The following is a 27,984-nucleotide window of genomic DNA, read 5'->3' on the forward strand; positions in this document are numbered from 1 at the left end:
AGTCTCTAGTCCAACAAGAGAACAGGTGAACTATCAGTAAATTAAACTTATTACTGAGTCCACAAAATACGTGAGAAGATTCCACAACTCTTACCTGGAGTTCCGGGACAGACAGCACAGATTCCTCAGAAGCTGATGACATCTCATCTTCCTCATCTTGCGTAAGGTCGTCAAAGTCCTCTTCTTCCTCTTCCTCTGGCCCATCCTTCTCTCCTCCAGTTTCTGGCCCAGCTGGGGTCCCCACTGACTGACCATCAGCGCTAGACAAGTCTTCGGGCTTCCCTGGGGGGCTGCTAAGCACCATGTCAGGGTCAGCGCAGGATGAAGCATTCTTTGGGGACCCTTTGCTCATTTCTCCCGAGTTTCCTCCATCAGCAGGCTCTTGAGAAGCTGAAGGGGCTTTAGCTGGTTGACTCCTCTCCTCCTCCTGCTGCAGGGCCGTCTGTATCTTCACCTCTCCAGCACCGCCTGACTCCTCACGTGGAAAGCCAGTGCCCAATTCCACACAGTGTTCCTCTTTGATTTCCTGTTCAGGGGATCCACCAGAGATTTCCTCCCAAGAGTCTTTAGGTTCCATCTTGACAATTACCTCTAAATCCCCAGGGGAAGAGTTTAGAGATTCTTGGATGCCCTGAGGCAGTGGTTCCATAGCCTGCCTCCCCTCCTCTGTTTTCACTATAGTCCAGCCATAGGAACTGCTGTCCGACAATTCTTCCTGGCACGCTCTGTCGGCCGGTGGAGGCCCTGGGCTGGGCTCCTCTTTGGGGAAGACAGCAGCACAGAGGGGAGAGAGTTCCTGAGGTTCTAATTTGGGTTCTAGGCCTTGAAAGGCATTTTTCCCCTCAGCCAAAGGACAACTGATGTCCACATTCACTTGGGCTTTCTCTTCAGGGGTGGATGGTACAGGAAGATTCACAGAGTTGCCAGAAACAATTAAGGGTGGGATAGAGGAGGCCACAAGAGGCTGGTTCAACGGACAGGGGAAGGAAGTGGGGTTAACTAAGAGGGTGGTGATGGGGATGGTCTGAGGACTCTGGGCCACAGCAGCATTCACAGGCTGGATCATGTTGCAGCCACTGCCAAGGCTCACAACCTTCACAGTGGTGGCAGGGACAGTGAAGATGACAGGTGCAGAGTGGAGGAGGGGGGCAGTCTTCAGACAGAGAGAGGTCTTGGCCCCCTTTCTCTTTGAGCCCCTCCTTTTCACACAGGGCTTTCGAAACTTAGAAGGACCAAGTGAGGGCAGCATTACCTTGGGCACAGGGGCAGAGGGGACCAGGGTCTGGGGCTCAATCAGAGGGAAGCTGGTCTTGGTGTCAGGGGGTGTAGCAGGCAGTGCTGCTGGAGTCTCAAAACTATCGCCCCCAGCGACCCCCGGCAGAGTGCCACCTGGCACTTTCTGTAAGACAGTGGCTGGCTGGATCATGTGAGGAATCCCGACCACCGTTTTGCTCGGAGGGGCTTCTGACTGAGTTGACCTAGCCGGTGTCTTCCCAGGGCCGGAGCTAGGTTGGAGAGAGGGGCTGGGTCTGATAAGGAGGGGCTTCAGGGCTGATGACCGCTTCTGTCTCCAGGCTTTCCTGGAAAAACGATTGGCAACTGGCTTCAGTTTCAGGACTACACCCTTAGGCAGCAGCAGTGGGTACCGAGTTTCACTCCCCAGTTCTGAGCTGCCTTTTCCGAGGCCTGGGTCTGAGCTGATCTCCGTGGTTCCGGTCACATTTCCTACCTCTCTGGCACCATCAGCTATGAGCCGCAGCTCCTCTTGGATGGATGGCAGACTGGCCTATTGGGAACAAGAACACTCTGATGCAGCACGTGCCAGAACTTGGTAAAAAATCATAGGGCTTTCGAGATGCAAAGGACCTTTTCAGGACAATCTCTAGACATCACTTCAAGAAGGATTTTTCTGCACAAGATCAAATGTCTACAAAGACTGCATTCCAACTGTATACTCTAGAAGCTCTTCCCTGAATCTCCTTTAGGAAACTATCATTTTAACCTTCATTTTTAAAAGGTTATAGAATCACCTGGGGGAAGAGTGGAGAAGGAGTAGAGGAAGGGTGACTGAAGATTTCTCAAGGCCTAGTTCTACAACCAAAGCATCAGAGGTGCAAAGTAGCCTTTGATGTTTCTGGTGACCTTCTGCTTCTGACACACTTTGAGGAGGAAGACTGTACCTTTAACCAGAATGGAAGCCGGTGTTCTTCCCTTTCCACAGGTGGCTTCCACTGATGTGGCTGGATCTCTTCACAGCACTTCATTAACACGGGCAGCTGTTTGGTCTTCTTATAAAACTGAGCATGAAGAAATAAAGCATGAGTTACATTCATTCCAGAAACAATGCCCTCTGTCCGGCTCGGGGGCGAGGTAGGCAGTGGTTTAACACACACACACACACACATTCATCCATAAAACAGATACATGAACAGCATGTGCTGAATGCTTCTGCATTTCAAATTAACTACTACCTAATTAATGAAGATTTTACAATTGCTCAGTATCTTCTGACGCTCTCCATTCTGGTCAGCAGGAAGGGAAAAATTTTAAGTCACAGAGAAAACAATGCAAATGGTCATTTAAAATTTCCTCCTGCTCAACAGATGCAATGAAAGTGATTAACCTTCATCCTGGCCACATGGAAACTTCCTTTTAAGCAAATAATGGCGTGAAGGACATTAAAAGGGAAGGGAAAGAAGAACAGAGAGACTGAGGCAGTTCAGTTTTAAGAGTAAACAAAGGGAAACTGAACTTACACTGACAGTATGCACCCAATCATTCAACATTTGTTGAGTGTCTTCTGCTTCCCAGGCACCATGCTACAAGCTGAACATACAAGTAAAGAAGCAATTCCTGCTCTCAAAGACCATACAGACTAATGGGAGAGACAACCAAGTAGACCAATAATAGCATTTTGTATCAAAAAGTATAAAGACGTGCACAAGAAAGTGACACACAACTCACAGCTGAACAATAAAGATTTCTCTGGAGCAGGCGCAACTATAGATGAATCTTAACGGACACTCTGCTATATGAGGCAGAATATACTTCATGTTCATTATCATGGACATGTTTAATGAAGCACAAAGAGATGGTCTGGCCACAACAACTAAGGAATGAGGAGAGACTTCAGGAGACAAGTCAGAGGCAGGCAGGACAGGCCATCTGTGCCATGCCAAGCAGTCTGAACCCTACGCTGAAGGATTACATGCAGGTGGCTATGGCAGCAACTCGCAGGACAGAATAAACGGGAGCCAGAATTAGACACCACTTAGAAAACCACTGCATTAATCCAGGTGTGACGGAGGCCTGAACTAGCCAGTGGGCACCCCAGCAGGAGACAGAAAACTGAGAACTTGGTGACAGACAATGGTGGTGATCAAGGAGGAGGAGTCGAGGAAACTCCTCAGTTAACGGGCTGAGAAAACAGCTAGGCAGTAACATCATTCCCAAAGAACAGATCAAAGAAGGGAGAGTGGGGGGAGGGGAGCGGCGGCAACAACTGGAAGGTGCAGAAGGAGACCCAAGTTCAGTGTGAGGAGTCAGTGAGGCAACCGAGGTGAGACTTCCTTTAAACAGGTGGTGACACTAAGCTGGAGCTCAGGAGAGAAATCTAGACCAAAGATACAGATTTGAAAATCACAGAGACAGATAATCGCAAAAATCATGAAACTGGGCAAGACCACACACAGAATTTATCACGGAACACTGACGCTGAGGGGAGAGCGGGGCAGGAGTGCATGAAGGAGCAGCTTGAGGTAAGAGTCCTGGTATCACAGGACATCAGGGGACAGGAGTTTGAAGAAGGAATGAGTAAACTACGGTTTTAACTGCAAAGTTAAATAGGATAAGAGCAGAAAAGAATCCACTCAGTGGCCAATTAGGAAATAATCTGAGATCTTTGTGGGGAGAACATCCACACTTCGACAGGTTCAACACTTAAGGGCTGACTTACTGTGAAAACAGGCAGCTTAAACGCATCCATTTGGCTTTGTCCCCTCTTAAAACCCCGTGAAAACAAACAAACAAAAAAGGAATTTTTTAAAAGGTAAAAGCCTACAAAGAGAGAGAAAATGAGAGAAAAGATAAAAGCAACACAAATTTCAAAGCTAAAAAGACATGTTGCCATAAAATTGTAAAACACTGGAGAAAAGGAAAAATCCTACTTGTTGCCAGAGGGACACAAAAAAAAGAGATATCACACAAAGGTCCAAGAGACCAAAGGGCACCAAATTCCTAAACAGCCAGCACTAGAAACTACAAGAAAATGGAGCAAGGCCCTTAAAATTTTCTAATAAAGTGATTTTCAACCTAGTGTTTAAACCCACAGAAGTGGGAGATCCAAATACAGACATATTTCAAACTTCTGATTCTGAATAATTAGAGATTCACAGCAAGTTGCAAAAATAGTACAGACCGGTCTTATGTGTCCTTCACCCAGTTTCCCCCAGTGGTAAGATCTTAAGTCGCCTAGTAACAACACTTACACACACAAACCAGGCATCCAGTCAACTAGGAAACTGACTCTGGTCATGTCATGTTATGACAGACCCTGAATACAGTTTAACTCTAAAAATGTGTTTCTCAAGCGCTCTTCCTCAGAATGCTACTAGGATGTGCTCCACTAAAACAAGGAAGTAAAGCAGACATAGGGTTCAGAATTAAGAGGATCCAACACAAGTAAGAGGCAAAATGAGTCCCCAGGATGATGGGGCAGAAAAAGCCCAAGAAGACATCAGGGCCACAAGCCTAGAGAGCAACCTGGGTAGAGCGGAACAGCCTCACAGGGCTCTGGGAAGCATTTCTTCAGGAGGATGAAGAAGACAGCAAAACACCTAAAATATCTGAACACACTGAAAACAGATTTAGAAAACTGAAGTCGACTTTAATGTTGAACGGGTACAAATACATAATAAGATCAAGTCCCACCAACCCTCCAAAAATGCAATTTTAACTCCACGAGAAACAAAATATTCATCAGGAAAAGCAAAGTAATCATGATACACTACACAGCTCAGCTGTGGGAAAATTTACATAGTATTCATCATGGAAACTCCAAATACAATCTAGCCAAAATTGTGATATAATTACAGTGAGAAAATTGGACCTTCCACGGTTTACATTTAATAAATAAAACCTAAATCCATAACATCAAATAACAATTATAAGAATGCTATCTGGATGTGAAGTTCAATATGCCATCCCCTCAAAAACCTTGGTTAGCAGGAAGTAGGGAGGAAAATACTGGTTTTCATGACAAGCCTCAAAGAACCATCTGACTCTTTAAACTGTTTCAACTATTTGCCTCTTTAAAGTGTACACTTTTATGACTTTGACATAAATATTTAAATAAAAAGAGTTAAGGAGAAGGATAAAGTGGCTGCTGCCTGTCCTTTGAAGAAGGTTAGAGTGAAAAAAGAAAGAGTGAATGGCTAGAGGGAAACAGGTTTGAGAAATATTAAAAAATATGAACCATTGTATATTTAGGGGCAATATCCATAACTAAGGAAGAAGACGACACTTCACAGGAAAAGAATGGATCACTGTCCCTGAAAGGCAAGAGGGTGATTAATCCACTGTGCAGGTGGGAAGAATTAGCCTCAGCTAAAAGCCTATTCATTGTGACCAAGAAGAAAACCGAATGGCTGCACCTCGCCGAGGTACCCAGGGGCGCATGCAGGAAGCACTTACTTTAATGATGTTGTCAGGAGCTCTTTTCATGTTGAGGTTCTTGATTCTCATTGTCAGTTGGTGTGCAGTCTTGCAAGTGAGAAGGTACTTGCTGATGAGAAGCTTAGGAAACTCAGTCCCTTCGAAGTGCTTTAGCCCTAAAGCTAACAAACTGAGAAAGGAGCAATGACACTCAGTCACAGTCCACAGTCCACCCTGCTGAGAAGCCTCCCAGACGAACTCCATCCACATCCCATAATGCACTTTTTCTGCGTCTAATTCTTGTACAACTTAATGGCAAGTCCACAGAAAATTTCAGGTATTTACTGAGCGCTACTAAGTACTGTACGAGTAAGACTCCATGGGGAGTGCACAATCAGGTGGGAAGAGGAAACGCTAAGCGTAAATCCCTCACAAGTATCGGGACATGATGCGCTTTATACTCATAATATAAGTGAAGTTTGAAAGGAAGGAGAATAATTCTAATAAACAAATAAAAAATGAATAACGGGCACCACATCAGGCACATTAAATCGGCACCAACACTACCTCCCAACAAAACATTCAATCACCGTTACGCGTGTATGTGTGCTCATGGCGGTGCGGCCGTGCATATCAAGAGCTATAAAAGTGGTCACGACCTTTATCCAATAATCTCACTCTTGAGAATTTACCCAAAGGGATAAACTCAAAAGATTTTTAAAGGCTCTACACACGAAGATCGTGGGGAAGCCTCATTTACAGCTAAAACAACCGGGGGTGGGGGAGTGGCAAATTAAAAGACTATCTCAGGGCCATTAGTATTTAAATATTAATCATAGGGCTTTAAAAGACAATATACGGAAACAAACAAACAAAAGGACAAAATTAAAGCACAGAACACAGGAAAACAATTTCAAGAAGACGTTAGGTTAGAAAAAGCAAATCCAAAGTACACTTAAGTTGCCCATAATTACGTAAGACGCACAAAAAAAGAAAAAATCATTCATCTTGGGGTGATTTAGGATAATGGATCAAAAAATTGCTTTCTTTTGAAATATTTCCTCTAACATTATTATGAAGTTAGTTTTTACAATAAATGAAAGAAACCATTTAAAATGTTTCAAAAATGCGCATGTCATTCCCTCAAAGAGCAGGGTTTGGCACTGCTGCAACAGGCACACACAGAGATCTGTGCCCATCTACACTGCTTTCCTTCTGGTCCTGTGCACCCAGTCTTTATTATACATGCCTTATTACCCCTAAGCTCCTCAAAAAAAAGAACTCGGTCTTCTCCTTGGGATATTTCGTGCTTTTGTTCCCTTACTATAAATCCTTACTTGTCCTCAGCCTTGGTGAAGAAACTCTTATCCTGGGGATTCTTTGCCTTCAGAGAACACACTGGAAGTAGCTCTGGATACATGAAAACCTTGCTTGTGGCTAGGGTCCAAGCTACTTGCTTTGGCAAACAGGGAAATTCATAGGCTGTAAGGAAAAAAATCTGTGATAAATGACATTCTGTAACAAAAGAGGGCTTCACAAAAGCTCTGAATCTGTTTTTGCATTTAGATAGAGCTGCCCCTACCTAACTCGGTGCCCTCCCACCCAAAGTTTCCATAGTCTTTCTCAGTCTAACATACACCTTCTGAAAGAAGTCCCATTCACTGTTATTAAAAGTTCATTCTCTTATTCTTTCCTAGGTGGAACACTTAACACACTAAGTAATATAAATGCTTACAAAGCACCTTGTAATACCTGGCACACAGTGTATGCTCAACAAATTTTTACCTCCTTCCCCCTTTAAATCCTTGAAAGTTAAGTGACCTTCAGCGATTCTTTCTTCCAGGATAAGATTCCAACTTCTTTAATCTACCTCACAAACCTGGTACTCCAAATTTTATTTGATTTGGCTCTTACTTAACTTTCATTAAGTTCTCCTACATTCCTCCTGAGGTTCTCATCAAAAAGCCATAAAAAGAATGAGACAATTCAGTCTCATTCATTTCTGTCTTGCTGTCTAAGCCTCTCAATTCCAGGCACTTCTGCTTTTCCAGAGTTAAGCACTATAATATCCATTATGTGTGCTTCCATAAGTGTTACCTTTATATACCCAGAAGAAAAACACAGGGTGCTCTATGTGTAAGTTATTACTATAAGTTCAGTGTTAAGTTTTCATTACCAACATATAACTAATAAAGTAGTTGGAGATCAGTGTCCATGACTTAACGCACCAAAATCCAACTATATTCAATTTAATTGGAAGAGTCAGGAATTTAAAATCAAGTCCAAAGACAAACCCAAATCCAGAGCAAACCACAACTAATTTGCTGAACCATGAAACAAATCAGAAGCAAATACCTGGTTTAAAAAAACAGCAGATATTTTCTCAAAAAATACTAAACCAATGCAAGGTAAAAACCAAAGCTGCATAAACATTTCTTTAAAATACTGAACGCGGCAAATGTACATCATCTCTAATTTGTTCCTACCTCCCAAATCAACATGTCACTCAAAATGGAGATGTCACTACAATCATTACAGGAAATAAAATGATCCTAATAAAGAAGAGAGTAAAAGCCTAAACACAACCTGACTTTACCACCTGACTTCCATCTTTATCAGTCTGTCTTGACCTGACGCCTAATGCTTACCCTCACATCTAAGTCCAAACCTTAGCACCGAGTGCCACCTCTCTACCCTCCACAGCCGTGTCCTGTCCACTGCCTCCATCCCTTACTTAAGTCCTAGTATTATCATCTAATTCTAGAACTTGGATAATGAGCACAGAGGGAGGATACAAGACAGAAGGAAGAAATTACAAATATCCTATCTCCTCCAACCTCAGGAAACTATCCTTAAGAAACTATCTGCGGGCTAAGACTCCCACTTCTCCTTGTAAGTTAAAACTTCAAGCGGACACATCTGCCCCCTACCGGTCTTCTTGACAGTTTTACGAGGACTCCAGTCAACGCTGACATGTGTGTTGAAGTCTTCAATGAGCTGCATAGCTCCCATCAGGTTACAGGGTTGGAACAAGGTCTGAAACTTGGGGTTGAATTGATGATGAAGGGCGATGGAGCTTTGAGCAAAGGTTCCCAGCTCTTTCTGGGAAAACAGGACACAAAGGAAATCTAAGTTTCAGACAATTAATACCAGCAGCCCTTAGCCTCTGAGTGAAAAACTGTCCTTCCTATAACAGGATAGAAACAAGTAAAATTCATCATAAAGTCTTTCACAATTAACATTATTCTATTAAGACCGCTCTTTTGCTAAGTCCTTAGAAATTCGGGGATTTGTGAAGCACTAATTTGTTCTTGTTTTATTCTCAGTCTGAGTGTTCCTCAGCCTTTTGGACATACGACGTAGGCCCCCAACTAGAATTAAGGTTCTCAAGAATGAGAGCCATTACTTAAAATAGAAAAATAAAAGAGAGAAAAGAAATTGTTTTGGGTTTCTCTGAATAACACCTAGAACAAAGTACTTCTCATGATCCTCTGAACAATCTGAGACGGAGATACACCATGCTGACTATCCAAGGACGCTTAGACTACTAGCCAACATACTCCTCAAACTCCAAAAAGACTTACCCAAGAGGCAAAGAATATCATCTTTACGAGCCCTGAAGTTCAGGGGCAGTTTTTATAGAATTTAAAATTTTGAAATTAAAAGACCTCCCTCCAAAAGATTTCAAAATGTCATGAGCGATATTAATTTTATACATAAAACACTGATAGGATCCTTATAAATATTTAATAAATTCAATAAAAAGAACAGAAGTACTAAAAAACCTAAGATGGGTAGCTCTAAAGGTGAGGAAGAGAACCGAACGAAAAAGTAAGAGGGATTGTCTAAAGAAAACTGAATACACTCTCCATCCTTTCATGGAAATCAGTGGCTTACGTTCACTCAGCAAACGCAGGAGCCATACAAACAGCTACCAAAACATGCAGGAAAGAAGAATAAATGTAGCTTATGATGGGGAAGAGCTGTGAGAATGACTTCCAAACTAACTGCATACTCAATTCCTTAGAGTTAGGGATATTTGAAACCTTACAAGAAATATCTTTGTGGTACTGGCCTCCGAACTGAGACTGGGGTTGGAGGTGGCGAGAAGGTGAATTTGCGTCAAGAGTTGAACATGCTGGAGAGGGAAAGAAAATAATACAGTGATGTGTTATGATGTTGTCATTTCAGGAACTCAGAAGACCATACTAAGATGTAAGCACTTTTATCATATATGTTTTGCTTTCTAGAGAGACTATGAGAACAACACAGTATCTTGGTATGAAGTTTTTTCTCAGATATGTTCCCCTTGAGCAAAATAACAGAACCAGAGGAAGTTTAACCTCAAGCCAGAGGGACTTAGATTAGAAAGAAGAAAAAACTACTCTGGCAGTAAGGCTGTTAAATTTAGAAGGGATTGCTAAAGATTCTTTGAAATCTGTAATTCTGAATACTTTCAGGGTGCTTGCATGCACTCTTACGTGAGCCATAAGGACACGAACATGATAACCTTTCAAGATCCTAACGGATGATGTGAAGATCCTGTGGTCTGTGGTTTCCATGGTTATTAAGACACCTATTTCTGACTTTTGTAAACCTGCTAATTTTTGGCTTCAGAGTCAAGCCAATGGATGATCCAGCATTAACATTACAGAGAAGAGTCTCACCTGTTGCATCTGCTGCTGGAGTCTCCTCCTCTGTGCTGGGTCTAGAATCAGAGTCTGATGAACTTTCTCACTCTGGGGCTTAACCCTGTCTACTACCTCCTGCTGCTGTTTGGCTGAAGATTTCTTCATCTTCGGCTGTTCAAGTAGCTCCTTCACTGTGCGATGCTGCTCATTTAGCAAGTTGGCCAGTGGTTCCTCAAACCTACCCTCAAAAGGAGATGACTGAATGTGAGTATTTCCCTAGGTCCACAACACATCCAATTCCTTCTAATGGTGGACTAAGAGAGTATGAATGACTTCCATCTACTCACTTGCCTAAATATGAACACGTTATCATAACCCCAAATCCATTCTTGCTGATGAATCCATTTTCCCACTGGAACCATTCTCAACCCATCAGTCAAACTAGAGGCACAGACTCATCTTTGATTCTCTGTTTTGCTCTTCCCCACATGTGACCTGGCACCAAGATCTGACCACGCTTCTAGAGGAGCAGCTCTGGAACCTTCCACTTCTCTCCTCCGCCACCGCCATTGCTCTAGTAGAGCTCCCTGTTATCGTTCACCTAGACTTAACCCCAGCTGCTTTTCTGGGCTCCAGAGATTTCCATCCTCCCAACTCCGCTTCTTCAGGGGATGGCTAATCTCTAGATTTCACTTTAGTCAACAGACAAACTCCTAGCCTATACAAATCTTCTCCCAAAGTTGTTAGCATAGATTCAAATAAGATGATTTCAAATTGTCCCCTTCTAAAATCATTCCTGTAAATAATATACAAATGAAGGGGACAATAAACAAAAATCTAAGAGCAGGGAAATGTCTGCATTCAAGGAGCTACTGGGAACCCATCATTTCTGCATCACACTGATATCTACTTTAATATAGGACTTGTTCTTTTTTTAATTTATTTTTTTAATTGAAGTACCATCAGTTACAATGTGTCAATTTCTGGTGTACAGCACAATGTCCCAGTTGTGCATATACATACATATATTTGTTTTCATATTTTTTTTTATTAAAGGTTATTACAAGATATTGAACATAGTTCCCTGTGTTATACAGCAGAAACTGTTTTTTAAATCTATTTTTATATATAGTGGCTAACATTTGTAAATCTCAAACTGGGACTTCTTCTTAATGGTGATACAGAATCTTCTCAAAGCACAGCATCTGCTCTCTCATTTACCTATTACTCCCATCCCAGCCTAGCTCCTCCCATTCTCCAACTCTTATCCATTTGGCTGCCCTGCCTTCCTTTTGTAAAAAGTCAAAGACCAAACAAATAAAGTCAAAGACCTTCTAGCATGAAGTAAGAAGGGGATGTACTAAAATACATCATAGCTTATGATGAATAGTGATCAGATGGCTCAAGTATTACCCTACTACTCTCCATGGAAATACCTTCTTTTAGCCCTCCGAATTCCTCCTCCAAGTTTTTTAACCCTACCCTCTCACCCGTACCTCCTGAGAGAGAATCCGTCCAGGGCTGAAGTAAAAATCCAAATACCTATCATGCTAGTTCTGAGGTAGAGGCAGAACAAGACACTGAAGTGATTAAGCATGAGCTGATACTCTATGCAAACAGGGTAAGACCTGCTCAAGTAGCTATGACTGGCAGGTTATCCTATTTCAAGAAATCCTCTATATTGTAGCAACTGTTAAAATGATAATAATGTTTTTCAAGAGCCTGTAGGGATAAAGATAATGTTTCCTCTCAAAATATTTACTGCAAGTATGGGCACGCTCACGATGAAAACCTAAAGTCATGGGCCTGTCCTCTGTACAAGTTTACTGAGAACTGAAAACTCTTTTGATGCACCATTAGCAGAGGAACAGAAGAACAGAAGCATGAAAAACGTAGATAATGCAAAAACAGCCTGCACATGATTTTTAAGTATTTCTTGGACAGTCGATAAACAGAGCACAGGTAACTCACTCTCCTCGTGATAGTTTATTTAATTGAAGATTAAGCTAGGTTTGCATTTCCAGCTGCAAGAGAAGCAGCAGCAGCCCAAGCAGATCAACCAAATACCAGAAGATATTCATGAACAAGGATTTTAAGTAGTTACAATAGAGTCCCAAATTTTAAAAATTCACACACAGAGTTAATTAGTGGAACTGAAATATGTTTACAGATCAAATTTCAGTATAATAAGTTCCCAAGAGGAGTGGTTCCTTTCTGCTACACTAGAATTTTTTTCTATGAAACATGGCTTGAAATAAGTGGGTCAGATACAGACTAAGAAATCTTGAAAATGTTCTCAAGAAAAAAGTAAGTATATGAGGTAGTAGTAGTGTTATTAACTCGATGGGGCGTAATCCTTTTACAATGTATACATATATCAAATCATCACACTGTACACTTTCAATACCTTACAACTTTCCTTGTCAATTATATCTCAATAAAGCTGGGGGGGGAGGAACTTTAGATTTTTGTTGTAGTTATATTATGGTATTTACTGTAATGGAGTATAACTGATATTTCTGGTTTTTATACATTAATTAGTATACCTTGTCTTTTTCACTAAATTGTAAATTCCCTGAAGGTCTAGCTTTCAGCTGATCCAAAGCTCTCTAGCTGGGTAATGCTGTTAAGTCACAACAGAGGACTAATTAGAGGCTATTGGTCTCTTAGTTTTGCTTTGTTCCACCCACAACACAAATCATACCCTGACATCCAGCCAGTCATCTAACAATAGTATGCTGCTACTTAGAATGAATAACAATGAAGTACTGATGAATTATGCAAACTCATCACAAAAATAGGGGGGAAAAAGCCTCTATTTTTCTGGGTGGGAAACAGAAATGCCAGCTTATGTGAAGAGAGCAGTACCTACATTTCAGACTCCAGGACATTACTGCAGGTGCTTCATGGTTTGCTCAATTAACGCCTTAGTGACTATCAAACTTTCATTAACATTTACTAGACATTAACGGCAAATAGAAGAACAAAAGGGACATACTAAATATTATAATTTGCGGTAGTTTCTGTGGCTGGCCACATAGAAGCTTACACGCCTCTCCAGCACCATTCACCTGGAGAGGCTGCTATGGATGCCAGCTACTGCTTTTTCTCCTTTCCCAAACAGATACAGCTTGGTCTATAGCTGCACTGCCCCATAATAAGGAGACTTATTCACTTGCCACCTGACACCCTGCCAGGGCTCTGCTTCCTTATATCAGTAACAGCACATAGTCAGGGACGGAAAACTGCTAACCACAATTTCTGAAAACCTTTTTAGACATACACTTTTCCTCCACTGTAAATCTCAAAATCTTTGGCTAGCCTACCGTAGGGCTTGAGGGGTATTAAAGTTAGGCCGAGGCTCAGCCACACGTTCCTCCTCTTCTAGGCCATCATCTTCCATGTTGGAGAATCCCATCTCATCTTGAAACTGTGGGGAAAAGGAAAGGAAGGATATTCCTGGGGAATGGGCATGCAGAAGTCATGCCAGCAGTGAGAAGGAAAAGTGAAGACTACAACTTATAGGACTTCAGTAATGCTGGCAACACAGAAAGAGTTTGCATCAGGACCGCTCTCACTTCAGGGTTCCCACAATTCCACACATGGGGAGACTGTTATGCCAGGAAAAAAGTTTCTCAACCTGTCAACTTGCAATGATAAGGACAGATCATGGATAACTCAAAATGTTCAAAATATCTTTTGAGAGACAAACTTATGAGAAAGGTAAACTATCTGTGCTCAGAATAATCTAAAACTAGTTTGTAACCTTTAAGGATGCACCAAATGACAGGCCATCCAAAAGTTTCCAAGGAAAATTTTATTAAGAATAACCTACATATGGATAGTCAAAATTTATTATTTAGCAAAATTCTCCTACCACTATATTCTCTCCTATGTGGACTAAAAGGGAAATTTGCTTGGTCAGACCTTCTGGAGAGAAGGTCTCTGAGACCAAACATCAGAGCTTGCTGGAGATTCTACTTTTCCCATCCTGAGTTCTCATTCAAAGATCATTACTCACAGTTTCAAACAGCTCTTCCATCAGTTCATTCACTTCCTTTTCTGAAAAAAAAAAAAAAAAAAAGCCAAACAGTATGTTGTTAGCACAAATCTGTTTCATATTGCAATAGAAGGAATTCCAAGAAAACAATGAAAGTTGTTTTCAGCAAGGCGTTTGAGAAAATCTTCATATCTATCCATCATGCATTCATCCATTCAAAAACACTTACTGATCACCAACTACATGCCTCAAACCCTGTTATAGATGCTTGGATACATGACAGAACTTTACTCTCATGAAGCTTAAATTCTTGTGGGAAGACATACAAAAATGAGAGCTAGATGATTTTATAAGAAGATAAATTCATAGTTTGTGGTCTATCGTCATGAATGGCATCAAGAGTTAAGTCTCCAGTAGTGTATCATAGGACCCTAACTTTAGACCTGAACTATCCAGCAATCCCATCATCGACCTAGAATACCCAGAAAACACACTTATCAACTCTGTAAATGATATAAAGGCAAAAGGAATTGTCAGACCAACTAATGACAGATTCAGAATTCTAGGTTTTTCTCAAATTAATTGGATGGAACATAATGGGAATAAATTTAAAGTCTCATTTTTAGGATTTTCAAAAATCAATTTCTTAAGTGCACAAAAAGGTGACACGGCTCGAAAACAATCTGAAAAAGATCTAAATGTTTTGGTTGATCTTAAGTTCAGTATGATACAGCAGCTCCAGAAAAGTGTCCACACCAAGAAGGTAAACATGTCACTGAACCAGAAGAGTGTCTCTGTTCAGTATCTTAAGGACTGTGATCATTTCTCTAAAAGCCCTTCTTAAGAGGGCATTAAAAAGCTAAAATCCAAATGTTGGGGACGACGTGGAGCAACTAGAACTCTAATAAGAATGTAAAATGGAAAGGCACTTGGGAAAAAGGTCTAGCAATTTCTTAGAAAACTAGGTATACATCTACCCTATGACAATGATTCCTCCCATAGATAGCTGACCGAAAAGAAGTGAAACATTTGTCCAAAAACCTTGCACAAGAAGTTCAGAGCTATTTTTATTCAAGATAGCCAGAAATTAAAAAGCCCACGTGTCCATCAGTACCTGGGGATTGATAAAAAATAGATAAACAAACTGGTATATTTATACAATGGGATCCTACTCAGTAATAAAAGGAAGAAATTAATGACAATATACAATACGGATGAATCTCAAAAACATTATGCTAGGTGAAAGAACAGAACACGTACTATATAATTCCATTTACATGAAGTTCTAAAAGAGGCAAATCTAATCTGTGATAGAAGAAAATGGAGCAGTGATTGCACCTGGGGGGATGGTGTGGGGACTGACTTGGAAGGGGCAAGAGGGAACTTCCTGCGGTGACAATTCTCTTTCTTGTTAGAGGTTTGGGTTACACAAGTGCAGGCATGTCAAACCTCACTGAATGGTACACTTAAGATTTCTGTAATACAATGAGTATACATTTACCTAAAAAGGGAAATTATAAACAAATATTGAGCTCTAATTCATGATATGCATGCTGAAATGCTTAAGAGTGAAGGTACTGATGTCTACAACTCACTTTGAAGTGCATCAAAACAAACAAATCCATGGATTCATAGATGGACAGAGAAGTAAATGGATAGCTAGATGATAAAGCAAATATATTAAAAGTTAACTAGAGAAATTAGGTGGTAGGTATGTGGATACCCACTATACAGTTCTTTCAACTTTTCTATATGTTCGAAAAGTTTCACAATAAAATGAGGGAGAAATTTTTTTAAAAATAAAAACTAGAATCCGGAGGAGGGTAACCTGGGTGCCGAAATCTGGGAACTCTGGCATTTAGAGAACTGAAGAAACTTAGTATGTTTAACATAGCACAGAAAAAAATGCAGGAAAAGAAACACCTTTTACTATGCACACTTGGGAATAAATTATATATTTTTTTAGCAACAGAGGACAAACAGAGAAATATAAAAGGTAAGATTCAGGCTCAATAAGGAAAATGTTAATTGAGGAAGTGTTCAAGAGCAGGATACACTGTCTGCAGAATTGATGAACTTGTCACTGGAAGTATCCAAACAGAAACTGAAAGGCCACATCAGACAAGCTGTTAACAAATGCTCAAGTGGGAAGAAAATATATGTGACCACAGGAAGCTTCCCAAACACTGTGATTCTATGCTTTTATATTTTTTAATTTTTATCATCCAAGTGAGGATAAGTCTTCTTAAAGGGATTATAATTAAACATGATAACATAAGACAGAAGAGAACAAGAGGGAGAAATAAAATTAAAATGCTATCCCAGTTTTCACTTATAAACACAGAACTCCAGGAGTAGAAAGAAGATACTTCATTCAGGAATCCCAGAAAAGTTCACTATTTGATTGGCAAATATTGTCGGCCCCATGCAAAACACCAGCTCTAAGGCAATAATGCAAGATCTATGAGAAACTCACAGTCAAGGGGAGGAGACAGATACTAAATAAACAGTTATGAGAGAGATGAGTATTTCAAAGGACATATAAAATAGTATGGAGTACAAAGCAAGATCAATCCTACTTGAGGAGGAGCTCCCTGAGAAATCACAGTTGACTCTTGAACAAGAAATTGAACTGTGTGGGTCCACTCACACACAGATTTTTTTCAATAAATACATTGGAAAAATTTAGGAGGATTACAGCAATTTGAAAAACCCTCAAACTACAGAGCCTAGCAATATCAAAATTTTAAGAAAAAGCTAGGTGTGTCATGAACGCATAAAATACATGTAGCTATTAGCCTATTTTATCATTTACTACCATAAAATATATCAAAATCTATTACAAAAAGCTAAATTTATCAAAATTTACACACACACTACAGCCCGTAGATGGTGCCATTCACAATCAATAGAAAACGCAACCAAATGTTAAAATGCAGTATTAAATCATAACTGCATCAAATGAATTGTGGTACACACTGCCCTACTGTAATCATTTCATATGATTATACCTCCTGTTGCTACTGCAGGGAGCTCAAGTTTTGCAAGTATCTGCTTAAAACATCTCTGCCTGAGTAGTCATGTCTCCAGTAAATTGCATATTGTTGTAGAAAGTGATCTCTTGTGCTTCTTGAGTATTTTTCGTGTTTAGTGCAATACCATAGACCTTGAATAACACTATGGGACCCACACAAAGTGATGCTGGAAGTGGTCCCAAGAAGCAAAGAAAAGTCATGACATTACAAGAAAACACTAAATTGTTTCATGTGTACCACAGGTTGAGGTCAGCAGCTGCAGTTTCCTACCATTTCAAGATAAATGAATCCAGCATAAGGATCGTAGTGCAAAAAAAAAAGAAGTTTGTGAAGCCATAGCTGCAGATATGCCAGCAGATGTGAAAACCTTGCACTTTCTGTGAAACACCTTTTATATCTCATATTAAAAACGCAGCTTTCATTATGGGTGCAGGATTGCTGTAAGAAAGGCATATCTCAGACTCTAATATGACTTGAGAAAAAGCAAAGTCATTATATGACAACTTAAAGCAAAACAAAGGTGAAGGATCTAAAGCTGGAGAATTTCATGCCAGCAAAGGATGGTTTGCTAATTTTAGAAAGAGGTTTGGCTTCAAAACCGTCAAGATAACAGGAGAAGCAGCCTCTGCTGATTCAAAGGCAACAGAAGCCATTAAGAAAATCATTGAGGAGAAAGGTTATCTGTCTGAACAGGTTTTCAATGCAGATGAAAGTGTTCTATTCTGAAGGGAAACAAACAAACAAACAAAAGCCAAAGGATATTTACTAGTAAGGAAGAGACTTAGCACCAGGATTTAAGGCAGGAAGGGACAGGCTAACTCTACTGCTGTGTGCAAATGCAGTTGAGTTTATGACCAGGACTGCCCTTGTCAATAAAGCTGCTACTTGAAGGGAAAAGATAAACACCAGCTGCCAGTGTTTGGTTGTACAAAAGAAGGCCTGGATAACAAGAACCCTTTTTCTGGATTGGTTCCATCCATAATTTGTCCCTGAAATCAGAAAGTACCTGGCCAGTAAGGGGACTGCCTTTTAAAGTTCTTTTGATATTGGACAATGCCCCTGGCCACCCAGAACCCCATGTGTTCAACATCAAAGACATCTAAGCGATCTACTTGCCTCCAAACACATCTCTAATTCAGCCTCTAGATCAAAGGGTCATAGGAACCTTTAAGGCTCATTATACACAGTAACCTATGGGAAGAGTTATCAACACTACAGAAGAGATCCGAATAGAAAGAATGTCATGTAAGTCTGGAAGGATTACACCATTGAAGACACCATCATTTTTACAGAAAAATCCATGAGAGCCATCAAACATGAAGCAATAAATTTCTCCTGGAGAAAACTGTGTCCAGACATTGTGCATGACTTCACGGGATTTACAACAGAGCCAATCAAGGACATCATGAGATGGTGGATATGGCCAAAAAATGATGAGGGGCTGAAAGGTTTCATGATATGGATCTTGGAGAAATTCAAGAGTGAACAGACACCACACCAGAGAAATTAACAGAAGATGACGTGATGGAGATGAGTGCTTCCAAACCAGTGCCAGACAATGAGGAGGAAGTAGAAGCAGCAATGCCAGAAAACAAACTGACATTAGACAATCTGGCAGAAGGGTTCCAAGTATTCAAGATGGTTTTCGACTTCTTTTACATGAACCCTTCTATGAAATAGACTCTGAAACTAAAGCAAACAGTGGAAGAAGGATTGGCAGTATACAGAAACATTTTTAGAGAAATGAAAAAGCATAAAAGGCAGACAGAAATTGCCATGTATTTCTGTAAAGTTACACAGAAAGTGCCTGCCTCTCCTGCCTCCCCTTCCACCTCCTCCACCTCTTCTGCCTCTGCCACCCCTGAGACAAGATCAAGCCCTTCTCTTCCTCTTCCTCCTCAGCCTACTCAATGTGAAGACAAGGACAAGGGAGGCCCTTATGATGATCCACTTTCACTTAACGAATAGTAAATAATCATCATGTCTACAGGTAATAAACTTATCTGTTGTGTACGTTTATCTCTGGGAAGACCTAAAACTTGTACGGCAAGAACTGTATGAATTGTTTTTGTGTCATCACCATTGCCACTGCCTAATTATTCATCATGTAGAACATCACGTGCCAGACTTGTACTGAAGTGGACAGCCTGTCCTTACTTAGGCATAAGATGAGTGATATTTAATATAAAATTAATAATGTGCTAGTTTTCTTACTGATTTATAGCTTTGCTTTCAAAGAATTACATTACTACACAGTATTTCTCACTAATTAGAGAAAACATCATCAGGCTATCATCACATTTTTTAAAAAAATGTAACAATGATTCTAATCCTGTACATGAATATACCTGTAATATTGTACGCCATAAAACTTTTATAACCATTCATTAGTATATAGGCTAGGCTACTGTGAAGCAATAGTACTGATTACACTAGGACACCATCAAGCAATCATACTGCTGCTTCTTCATTATATGAAGAATGAATTATTACACCTGTAAATAAAGATTTCTTTTTCACATTATCCTTCCATTTTTGATATCTAGCGTTAGTAATATGTATATCTACAGTGTTTTGTATCATTTAAGATAATACTGATGTAGATACTGACAGATGATTCATCTTGTAAACAGACAACATAAACTTACAGTATCAATAAATACAGTACAAAACTGTAAATATATTCTCTCCCAGGATTTTCTTCTCCTCCCCTCAACCACTTAGGATTTTCTTAATTACATTTTCTTTTCTCCAGCTTACTTTATTCTAAGAATACAGTATATAGTACAATTTACATACAAAATATGTATTAACTATTTTATCAGTAAGCATTCCAGTCAACAGAAGGCTATTAGTAAAGTTTTTGAGGAGTCAAAACTTTCAGTTGGATTTTCAACTGTGCAAGAGTTTGGCACCCCAACCCCTAAGTTGTTCAAGGTCAACTGTATCTGTAAACTAAAGAAAGTACAAACAAAAGGGGAAGGCAAGTGTATTCCAGGCTGAGACCTGAACTGAAATGAGGTCTACTTTTCTGCTTCAAGCAGAAAACATTTCATTACAAGCACATTTCACTGTGGCCAAGTCGCTCATTGAAAGACTCTTCCCCTGGTTTCTGACACAAGACTTTTGATTTTTCTCATATTTTCCTAGACCTTTCTTCACCATTTTCTCAAAGCCTAAATCCTTAAGCCTTTTCATTCTACACTTTCTCTTTGATTCCTGGTGCTTTCCTTTGAATACTTCCTCTAAACTTAATTGTCATAACATACCAAAATAAATGGAAGATTTTCATAAAGGAAATGGCATTCTAATCCTAAAAACAAGATGAAAGATGAAATAAAACAATAAAATAGAACAAAAGTCCTAAAGGATTATGTTTACATAATTCTCTTTGCACAAAGACGTGCGTTATTTAGGTACATAATAAACACTTTGGGTTGCTTCTAAAGCTCTCTTCATAACCTGATCAAGAGCCAACATCTTACCTTCACCAGGCTGTGTATACTATCCCATTACAGGGTCAGGCGCACACTCAGTAAAAATCAATAGTTCCTGAAATACGTTTTCCATCATTGGCAAGCTGGCCAATGAAATAATTTTTAAACAAATGACTCAAACCAAGTCAACTTATTTAACTGTTTTCTATATCTCCATTTTTGACAGATCAAAACTCAAATCCGGGGCTTCTCCATGAACTGAACACTACTCATCTCTTCCTACCACCCCTCACACACACAACTAACCCAAACCACTTACTATTTTCCAAACACAGTTACTGTCATTTCACAGTTCTGTGGTCTGCAGATCTCCTTCTATCCGCAATATCCCTCTCTGCCTCCATTCACCAAAAAGTTCTTATGGCTCCTTCAAAACTAAGATAAAACATCTCATTTTGTGACCCCTTCCATAACCCCTCCCACCCTACTTCATACCACACACGAGGATATCATACCCTCTTTTAGGCCTCTTAGTGTGCCTTATACACAACCTATTAGAGCACCCATCAGCTTACAGTGTAACTTTTTCTTTTTGTATCAGCCTACAAGGCTGATGTCTTATTGGCAAAGACCACGTCTTATTCATTTTGGTATCCTAACTACAATCGCTGCCAAATTCTCAATGCATGACTGTGGAATGTATAAATGAGCGACTGACAGGCTTCTTGAACATAAATGTAAATTTAAAGAATTAGAAAAATCAATGGGTAGGAGACGCTTCAATGTGCTGCAAACTCTACCCTCAAAAATCTGCAAAGTTTACAAAGGTAGATGTGGAGGAGTCAAGAGCAGGACTTATAGTAAACACGGACTCACTGGTGATTCTCACTGCCCGGTCAGTGCGGAAATCCTCGGTGTCTGGTTCGTCAAGGTCATCCAGGAAATTATATTCTGGATCGTCGTCATCATCTGCCTCATCTAGGGAAAAAGAGACTTATTCTTAACTCTGTACTCTATATGAAAATTTAAGATTTTCAGCACCGTAAGAATCTATTCCAATAATGAACATTTAATCGCTTCTCAGCCTTTTGGCTAAGATCAAGTGCAATAATGAACATTTATTAAGTTTTTAAATAACTTGCTGTTTTTCCCCCTCAGTGTCTTTGCACAGATCATTTCCCACAGCTGACTCATCTCACCTGTTCTCTCCAATATGTCAAGTTCCTTCCTTCTTTCCAAAAAGACTTAAATCTCTCAAAATGCAGCAAAAGCCAGAAAACTGAACATGTAATTTATCTCAGTAATCCCACTTAGAGCAGTGCATCTCATGAAAATAGTATTTTGGTGAAACTATTTATACAAAGGCATTGATAGTGAAAAAAGAAATGACTCTAATATACATATAATATATACACATTATATAATGACCATAATTATGATTCCTTAGTATAAAACAGTATATACATATAGAATGTAAACATTCCACACATGTTCAGTACATGCATGACAAAGTGCAACACACTATAATACAGACACAATACTCATAAGTACGAATAATAAGACTCAGAAATAACAAAAAATGTTAAAAAACATTTGTTATGTCAATGTATTGAAATATGGGTATTCTTCTCCCTCATAATTTGCTCTAACATTGATACTATGATGTCTTTTCAATTCCTAAATAAAAATTGTGGAGTCATTAAATTATAGAATCGTTATTGTAAGGTGATATTTTTCCTGGGGCAACTTTAGATCAGTGCTGTCTAAGAGAACTTCCTGCAATGATGGAAATGTTCTACATATGCCTGCTCTACAACAATGGTAGCCACTACCCACAAAAGACAACTGAGAATTTGAAATGTGGTTAGTGTAACTGAGGAACTGAATTAAACCAAAAAAAGTCTACCAAAAGAGAATAACTAAATTCCTTACCACTATGCAGCCATTAAACAGGAGAGGGAGAGCTCTATGTATCACAACAGGAAAACGTCTAAATTATATTGTTAAACGAAAGAAGCAAGTTGCAGATGCAGGACAATATATATAATGATTCCTTTCATTAAAAAAAATTGTTATTTGAGATAAATATGTAATTGATTGAAAACACCAGAAAATATCTAGAAAGAATTAACAAAGACTAAAGAATAGAACTCTTAATTTTCACTTTCTGCCTTTCCATAATGTTTTAATTTTTCATAATAAATGAGTATCATTCATTAAAAATAAAAATACACATTTTTTATTCATAATCACTGGAAAATTTGTACCAATAAACCCCAAACTAAACTGATATTCTTTAGTCAACTTTTCTGTTTATAATATGTGAATTTGCACTGTTTATACAGAGCTACTTAAATGTGAAGTCTTTTTTATCCATCTGTGGGTTTATCTCCCCAATAAAAATGTTTTAAATCCTTAGGCATGGAATCCTATCTTCCTAATCTCTCTAGTACTTTCCATATATGTCTCTTTATAGCAGGTTCTTTAGAAATACTGCTGAATAATAAAAGTTCTGGGAAAAGCCTGTAACACATGGATAGTGTATACAGGTTTAGATCCTCATATGTATAGGTGCAAAAACTACAACAGACAGTTTCTGCCCACACCATAAAAATGGGTCAGCCAATATTCTCAGGGAATCCCTTTGGCAAACATGTTGAAAAATCTTTTGGAAAGGTTTCTTCTGAGTTCTGCTTAGCTTTTAGCATCTTGGTTGTGGAACCTGCCCTCTGGGTCTAATTATTTTTCTGACGGATTAACAATGTCAGCATCTACCCAGCTGATCTCAATTTGGTGTACCCTCCAGTGCGGTCTTTTAATTATTTTTGCAAATGAGATTCTCACATTTAATAATATGTAGGAACATGTGAAAATAGTTAGCCACATAATGCTACAAAAATAAACCAGCATATGGCTGAAGTTTGGTACTGGGATCGCTAGCATCATTTCCTATTTACCAGCACTCAGTAAATTCAGCTAGTAGATCTGGAGATCCAAACCTACCCTATTCACTGGCTTTGTGTTTTCTTTTTTTAATCTGTCCTAATAAGTTAGAAACAAAAAAATACTGTTTTGAAGAAAGGGGATTTTCACCCTCCCTACGAACCATTGTTCTATTTCCTCAATAGACCCTTATACGCTCTTATTTCTCCCAGACTAGTAGTTTCCAGCCTTTAGGATACATAAGAGTGAGATTCCCAGACAATAACCATTAGAGATTCTGATTCAGTAGGTATGGAGTGAGGCCCTGGAACCTGTACCCTTAATTAACACCACCCAGCACATACATCCTTATACTCCCTGATTCTGATTCAAATTCTAGGGACCGTATTATGAGAAACACTGCCTTGGACTCAAAATCCTGACTGCCAACTCTGGCCTTTCCTCCCCAATAGCTAGCATCTCAGCTCTTTCAACCAAGGTGATAACAATCAGGGTATCAAATAAAGCTGCACTAATAAAGCAATGGGAACCTGACTTAGTTACTGTCAATATTTTGTCTTAGCTTAGGTCTAAGGACAAAATGCAAAGCTTGCTTATGAAGAGTCATACTCATTTAAAAATTGCTTTAATCTCCCAGAGACTTTTTTTTCCCCCAGAGACTTCTTTGATTGAGACATGCTCCTAGACTATTATGTTGGCTTTCAAATACTAGCAGTATAATAAACTGATTCTATAACACTAAGCAACACAACGAATTTCTCTGAGATTTCTACAAAATGGATAGAATTATCTTTGTCCCTATTCATTCCCTTCTGCAGAGATTTTAAGTCTTAGTGTCAGGGACCTCAGGGCAGGCTGACAGAAAAAGGAAGTGTCAATAAATTAACTTTAAGAGAATTATAAATCCTGGAAAAAATGACACGAAAAAAACCTTCATGTGTATAGATATGTACATTTTTCTGGGGATTGGCTGCATAGCTTTCATCAAATTCTCAAAGGGGTGAGTAATGAAAAAGCCAGAAGCTTAGACTCCTATCAGAAAGACTAATGGAATAATATATCAGTTGTCAATCATTAAGGAATTGACTTTCTCGTTAATATTGACTCCAGTTCCTGAGTTGATGACTCAGGTGCAAATTTCATCTTTTTCTCTTTCATACAAGTTTGTGCATTTTGTGACTTATTAGCACTTCTGCTAGAGAAGTGGGTGGAAAAGGACAAAAATGCTAAGATTCAAACCAATTTGCTTCTTGTCACCTGCCTTCTCTAAACGTCTAGGGAATTTAAATTTAGGACTAAAATTCTTGCTATTGCCACATTAATGTGGACAACTAAAAGGTAACGACATATTTGAAAACTCTTAGAGATGCATATCAAACTATTATCAGTGATCCCTTTTGGGTATGAAACTGTCATCATGGGGAGGGGCTTTAATAGTTTTCTTTATACAATATTTTGTTTCGTTATATCAAGCATGTATTACTCATAATACAAAAAAAGAAAAAACTCTGAGGATATACTCTACAGAACCCATTATACATACTATCTTACTGTCACATCCACCCATCTGCCTCCTCTCCTATCACTTTGTCAAGTATTTTTCAAAGGTCCATCTCAATTACCACTTTTACATATGGCTATCTCTGATCATACTAAACAAGAATTCTCTCTCCCTCTTCTAAAACCTTAGAACAGCATTTATGCCACTTTTACGGTGTATCTGAGTTTATTCAACTTCATTCATCTGAAACATATCATGCATCTAACAATGGACCAGGCACCATTCATACATGTTTACTGCCTAACAAAATGATTCTGTTCCTTCATCTCTCACAGAACCTAGCACAATGCCTTGTAAAAGGAAAGTACTCGATAAACATTTGCCAAATGATATGCAATATAATTATCAAAAGCTTTATAAGGTAAATGTAAGGACTTCTTTCATTCACTGATCTTGATTTATTCTTGGCCATATCTACCCAAACATTTACTCAGTCTATTTCCATCCAAACTATATGTTCTCTTATTTATCTTAAAGCATTATTCTTTTCAACACAAAAATCTTTTGGTAGTTGTTCTTAGAAGACAGGAAAAAGAATAAAGATATGCTCTGTAAGTTGTTTGTAATTAACATTGATAGGAAAGGATCCGATTCAGAAATAGGAAAGACTATGGCTACAGATTAGGGTGAGATAGTGGGTGACTCTGTTCCACATAAAAATGCAAGTAAGAGTTTGACCTTGGTTCAGTTTTACACTTTTTTTTTTTAAAGTGTGAGTCTTCCACAGCACAACTAGTAAGAATAGCCTGGTCACTCCCCACTGAAGAGAGTCAAAAGGAAACAACAATAACACAGTTGCTTTGATTCCATCAAAAGAATATGACATCATCTGGAATTACTACAAACAAAGTCAATCTCTTATTTCCTCTAAATCTAAAGAAACATTGCACAAAATTATGAATGGTGTCTGATTTCCACTATAACATGCGTTTTAAAAAAATCACCATGACAACTTCAGCAATGTTTATTTCACTGTTTCAAAGTAAGAACTTTCACTTATATTCTAAAACAAATAAGGGTTGCACCGTGTATAACTGTAGTCAACATTGTTTTTGTCTGATCAACGTTCCTTCCCTACCCCTGGAAATACTATCACTTCTGGGTAACTGCCTACTCCAAACACACTATTCTATGAGGTGCTGCCAGTCACAGGACTCCATGCTGAAACAGTCTCCCTAGCAATCCCATGCAATACCAACAGGGTGGGCATGTGATCAAACCAAGCCAACTGGAGTTGTTCCTCTAGATTTTTCCAACTGGATCCTGTAGGAGAGAGTCCTTCTGATGTGGGGACAAAGCAAAAAGTAAATGATGTGCTTATGACCATAGTTCCAGCCTTGTAGAAAAAAAATAGGTTTGAGAATGGAGTTGACTGACAAAAAGAAGTAGCGGTAACAGCTGCAGAGAGGGAGGTGGGCCTGAACAGTGCCTCACTTCCACTGCAGGTTTTTCTGCTCTTCCCAAAGCCTGGTTTCTTTTGACTGACCTTCAGCAACTGAGAGTCAGGATTCTTTCACTTGCATCATGAAGACCCTTAACTAACATGATAGCCTGTGAGTGAGTCCATACACTCTCATGAAATCATATATAAAATTATGTGTGCATTTATGGTTCATGGGAGGAAACTTAGCATTCAAATGATTTCCCAAAAGACTGTAAAACAGAAAAAAGGGAGTGGTGGGTGGAGGGGGGAGAAGAACATGTCCTCATTTAGAGTGAACTGTTAAATGCAAAATTAAATCAACTAACCCAAAACACCCCTTCTTTAAGCTTTTAACTAATGAAAATTTTACCACAAAGATAATGGACAGAGTAGATAATAAATGCAAACAAAGCCACTGACCTTCATTCCCCACATCATCATTCATGAGTCCCCCCAGCCACATCTTCCAGTCCTCATCATCTGCTGTGTTGGGGTCATACATGTCGGGGGTGATATCTGGAGCTCGGAGCTCTGCCTCTAGTTGCCCCAGGGGAACATCTTTCAGAGGCATCTTAGAGCGAGTTCGGAATGCAATGAGACTGTCATCCATGGGCTAGCCAACAGAGAAGGAAAAAACATATCACTGAATGCCTACTGCTTTCAATTTCTCCAAACTTCATCATATCCTATGTGCTTCTCTTCTTAGCTTAAACCACAAGGTCTCTTCTCTAAATAATTTGGATTTATTACTCTTTGAGAAACTTTAAGGACAATAACATCCGTTTTAAAACCAACATTCCAGGAACATTTATAACAGCTTTATTAAGATATAATTTACATACCATAAAACTCACCCTTCTAAAGTGTATAATTGAGTGGATTTTACTATATTCAAAGAGTTGTGGGACCTGATATCACCACTATCTAATACCAAAATGTTTTCATCACCCCCAAAAGAAACTCCCTCCATTCCCCTGAGCAGTCACTTCCCATTCTGCCCTGCTCCCACTCCTGGATAACCACTAAATTTCTGTCTCTATGGATTTGCTTATGCTGGACATTTTATATAAAAAGATTCATACACTTTATGCGACCTTTTATCTCTGCCTTCTTTAACTCAGCAAAACATTTTCAAAGTTCATCCATTTTGCAGCATGTATCATTACTTCATTCCTTTTTATTGCAAAATAATATTCCATTATATGGATATACCATATTTAGTCATCCATTTATCAACTGATAAAAACTTGGGCTGTTTGCATTTGGGGGCTATTACAAATATGCTGTTATGAACATTTGTGT

General features: G+C 39.2%; 1 protein-coding gene across 9 annotated transcripts in view; it reads right to left on the minus strand.

Moving 5' to 3' along the window:
• GON4L (gon-4 like) overlaps positions 1-27,984 on the minus strand; it is a 67,356-nt gene that overhangs the window by 13,197 nt on the left and 26,175 nt on the right. For all 9 annotated transcript variants that reach the window (XR_010377482.1, XR_010377481.1, XM_064477832.1 and 6 more), the window contains 11 exons: positions 27,103-27,295; positions 21,632-21,733; positions 14,305-14,345; positions 13,610-13,713; positions 10,320-10,521; positions 9,704-9,790; positions 8,583-8,754; positions 6,990-7,134; positions 5,692-5,842; positions 2,181-2,297; positions 95-1,786 (listed from right to left, as the gene is read on the minus strand). Coding sequence is in view for 7 of the 9 variants with exons in the window: in XM_064477832.1 (XP_064333902.1) it covers positions 95-1,786; positions 2,181-2,297; positions 5,692-5,842; positions 6,990-7,134; positions 8,583-8,754; positions 9,704-9,790; positions 10,320-10,521; positions 13,610-13,713; positions 14,305-14,345; positions 21,632-21,733; positions 27,103-27,295 (3,006 nt within the window). In the remaining 2 variants the exon portion in view is untranslated. The remainder of the gene's footprint in view (positions 1-94; positions 1,787-2,180; positions 2,298-5,691; positions 5,843-6,989; positions 7,135-8,582; positions 8,755-9,703; positions 9,791-10,319; positions 10,522-13,609; positions 13,714-14,304; positions 14,346-21,631; positions 21,734-27,102; positions 27,296-27,984) is intronic.

Source organism: Camelus dromedarius, chromosome 23 (genome assembly GCF_036321535.1).
Source record: "Camelus dromedarius isolate mCamDro1 chromosome 23, mCamDro1.pat, whole genome shotgun sequence".
Taxonomy (NCBI): Eukaryota; Metazoa; Chordata; class Mammalia; order Artiodactyla; family Camelidae; genus Camelus; species Camelus dromedarius.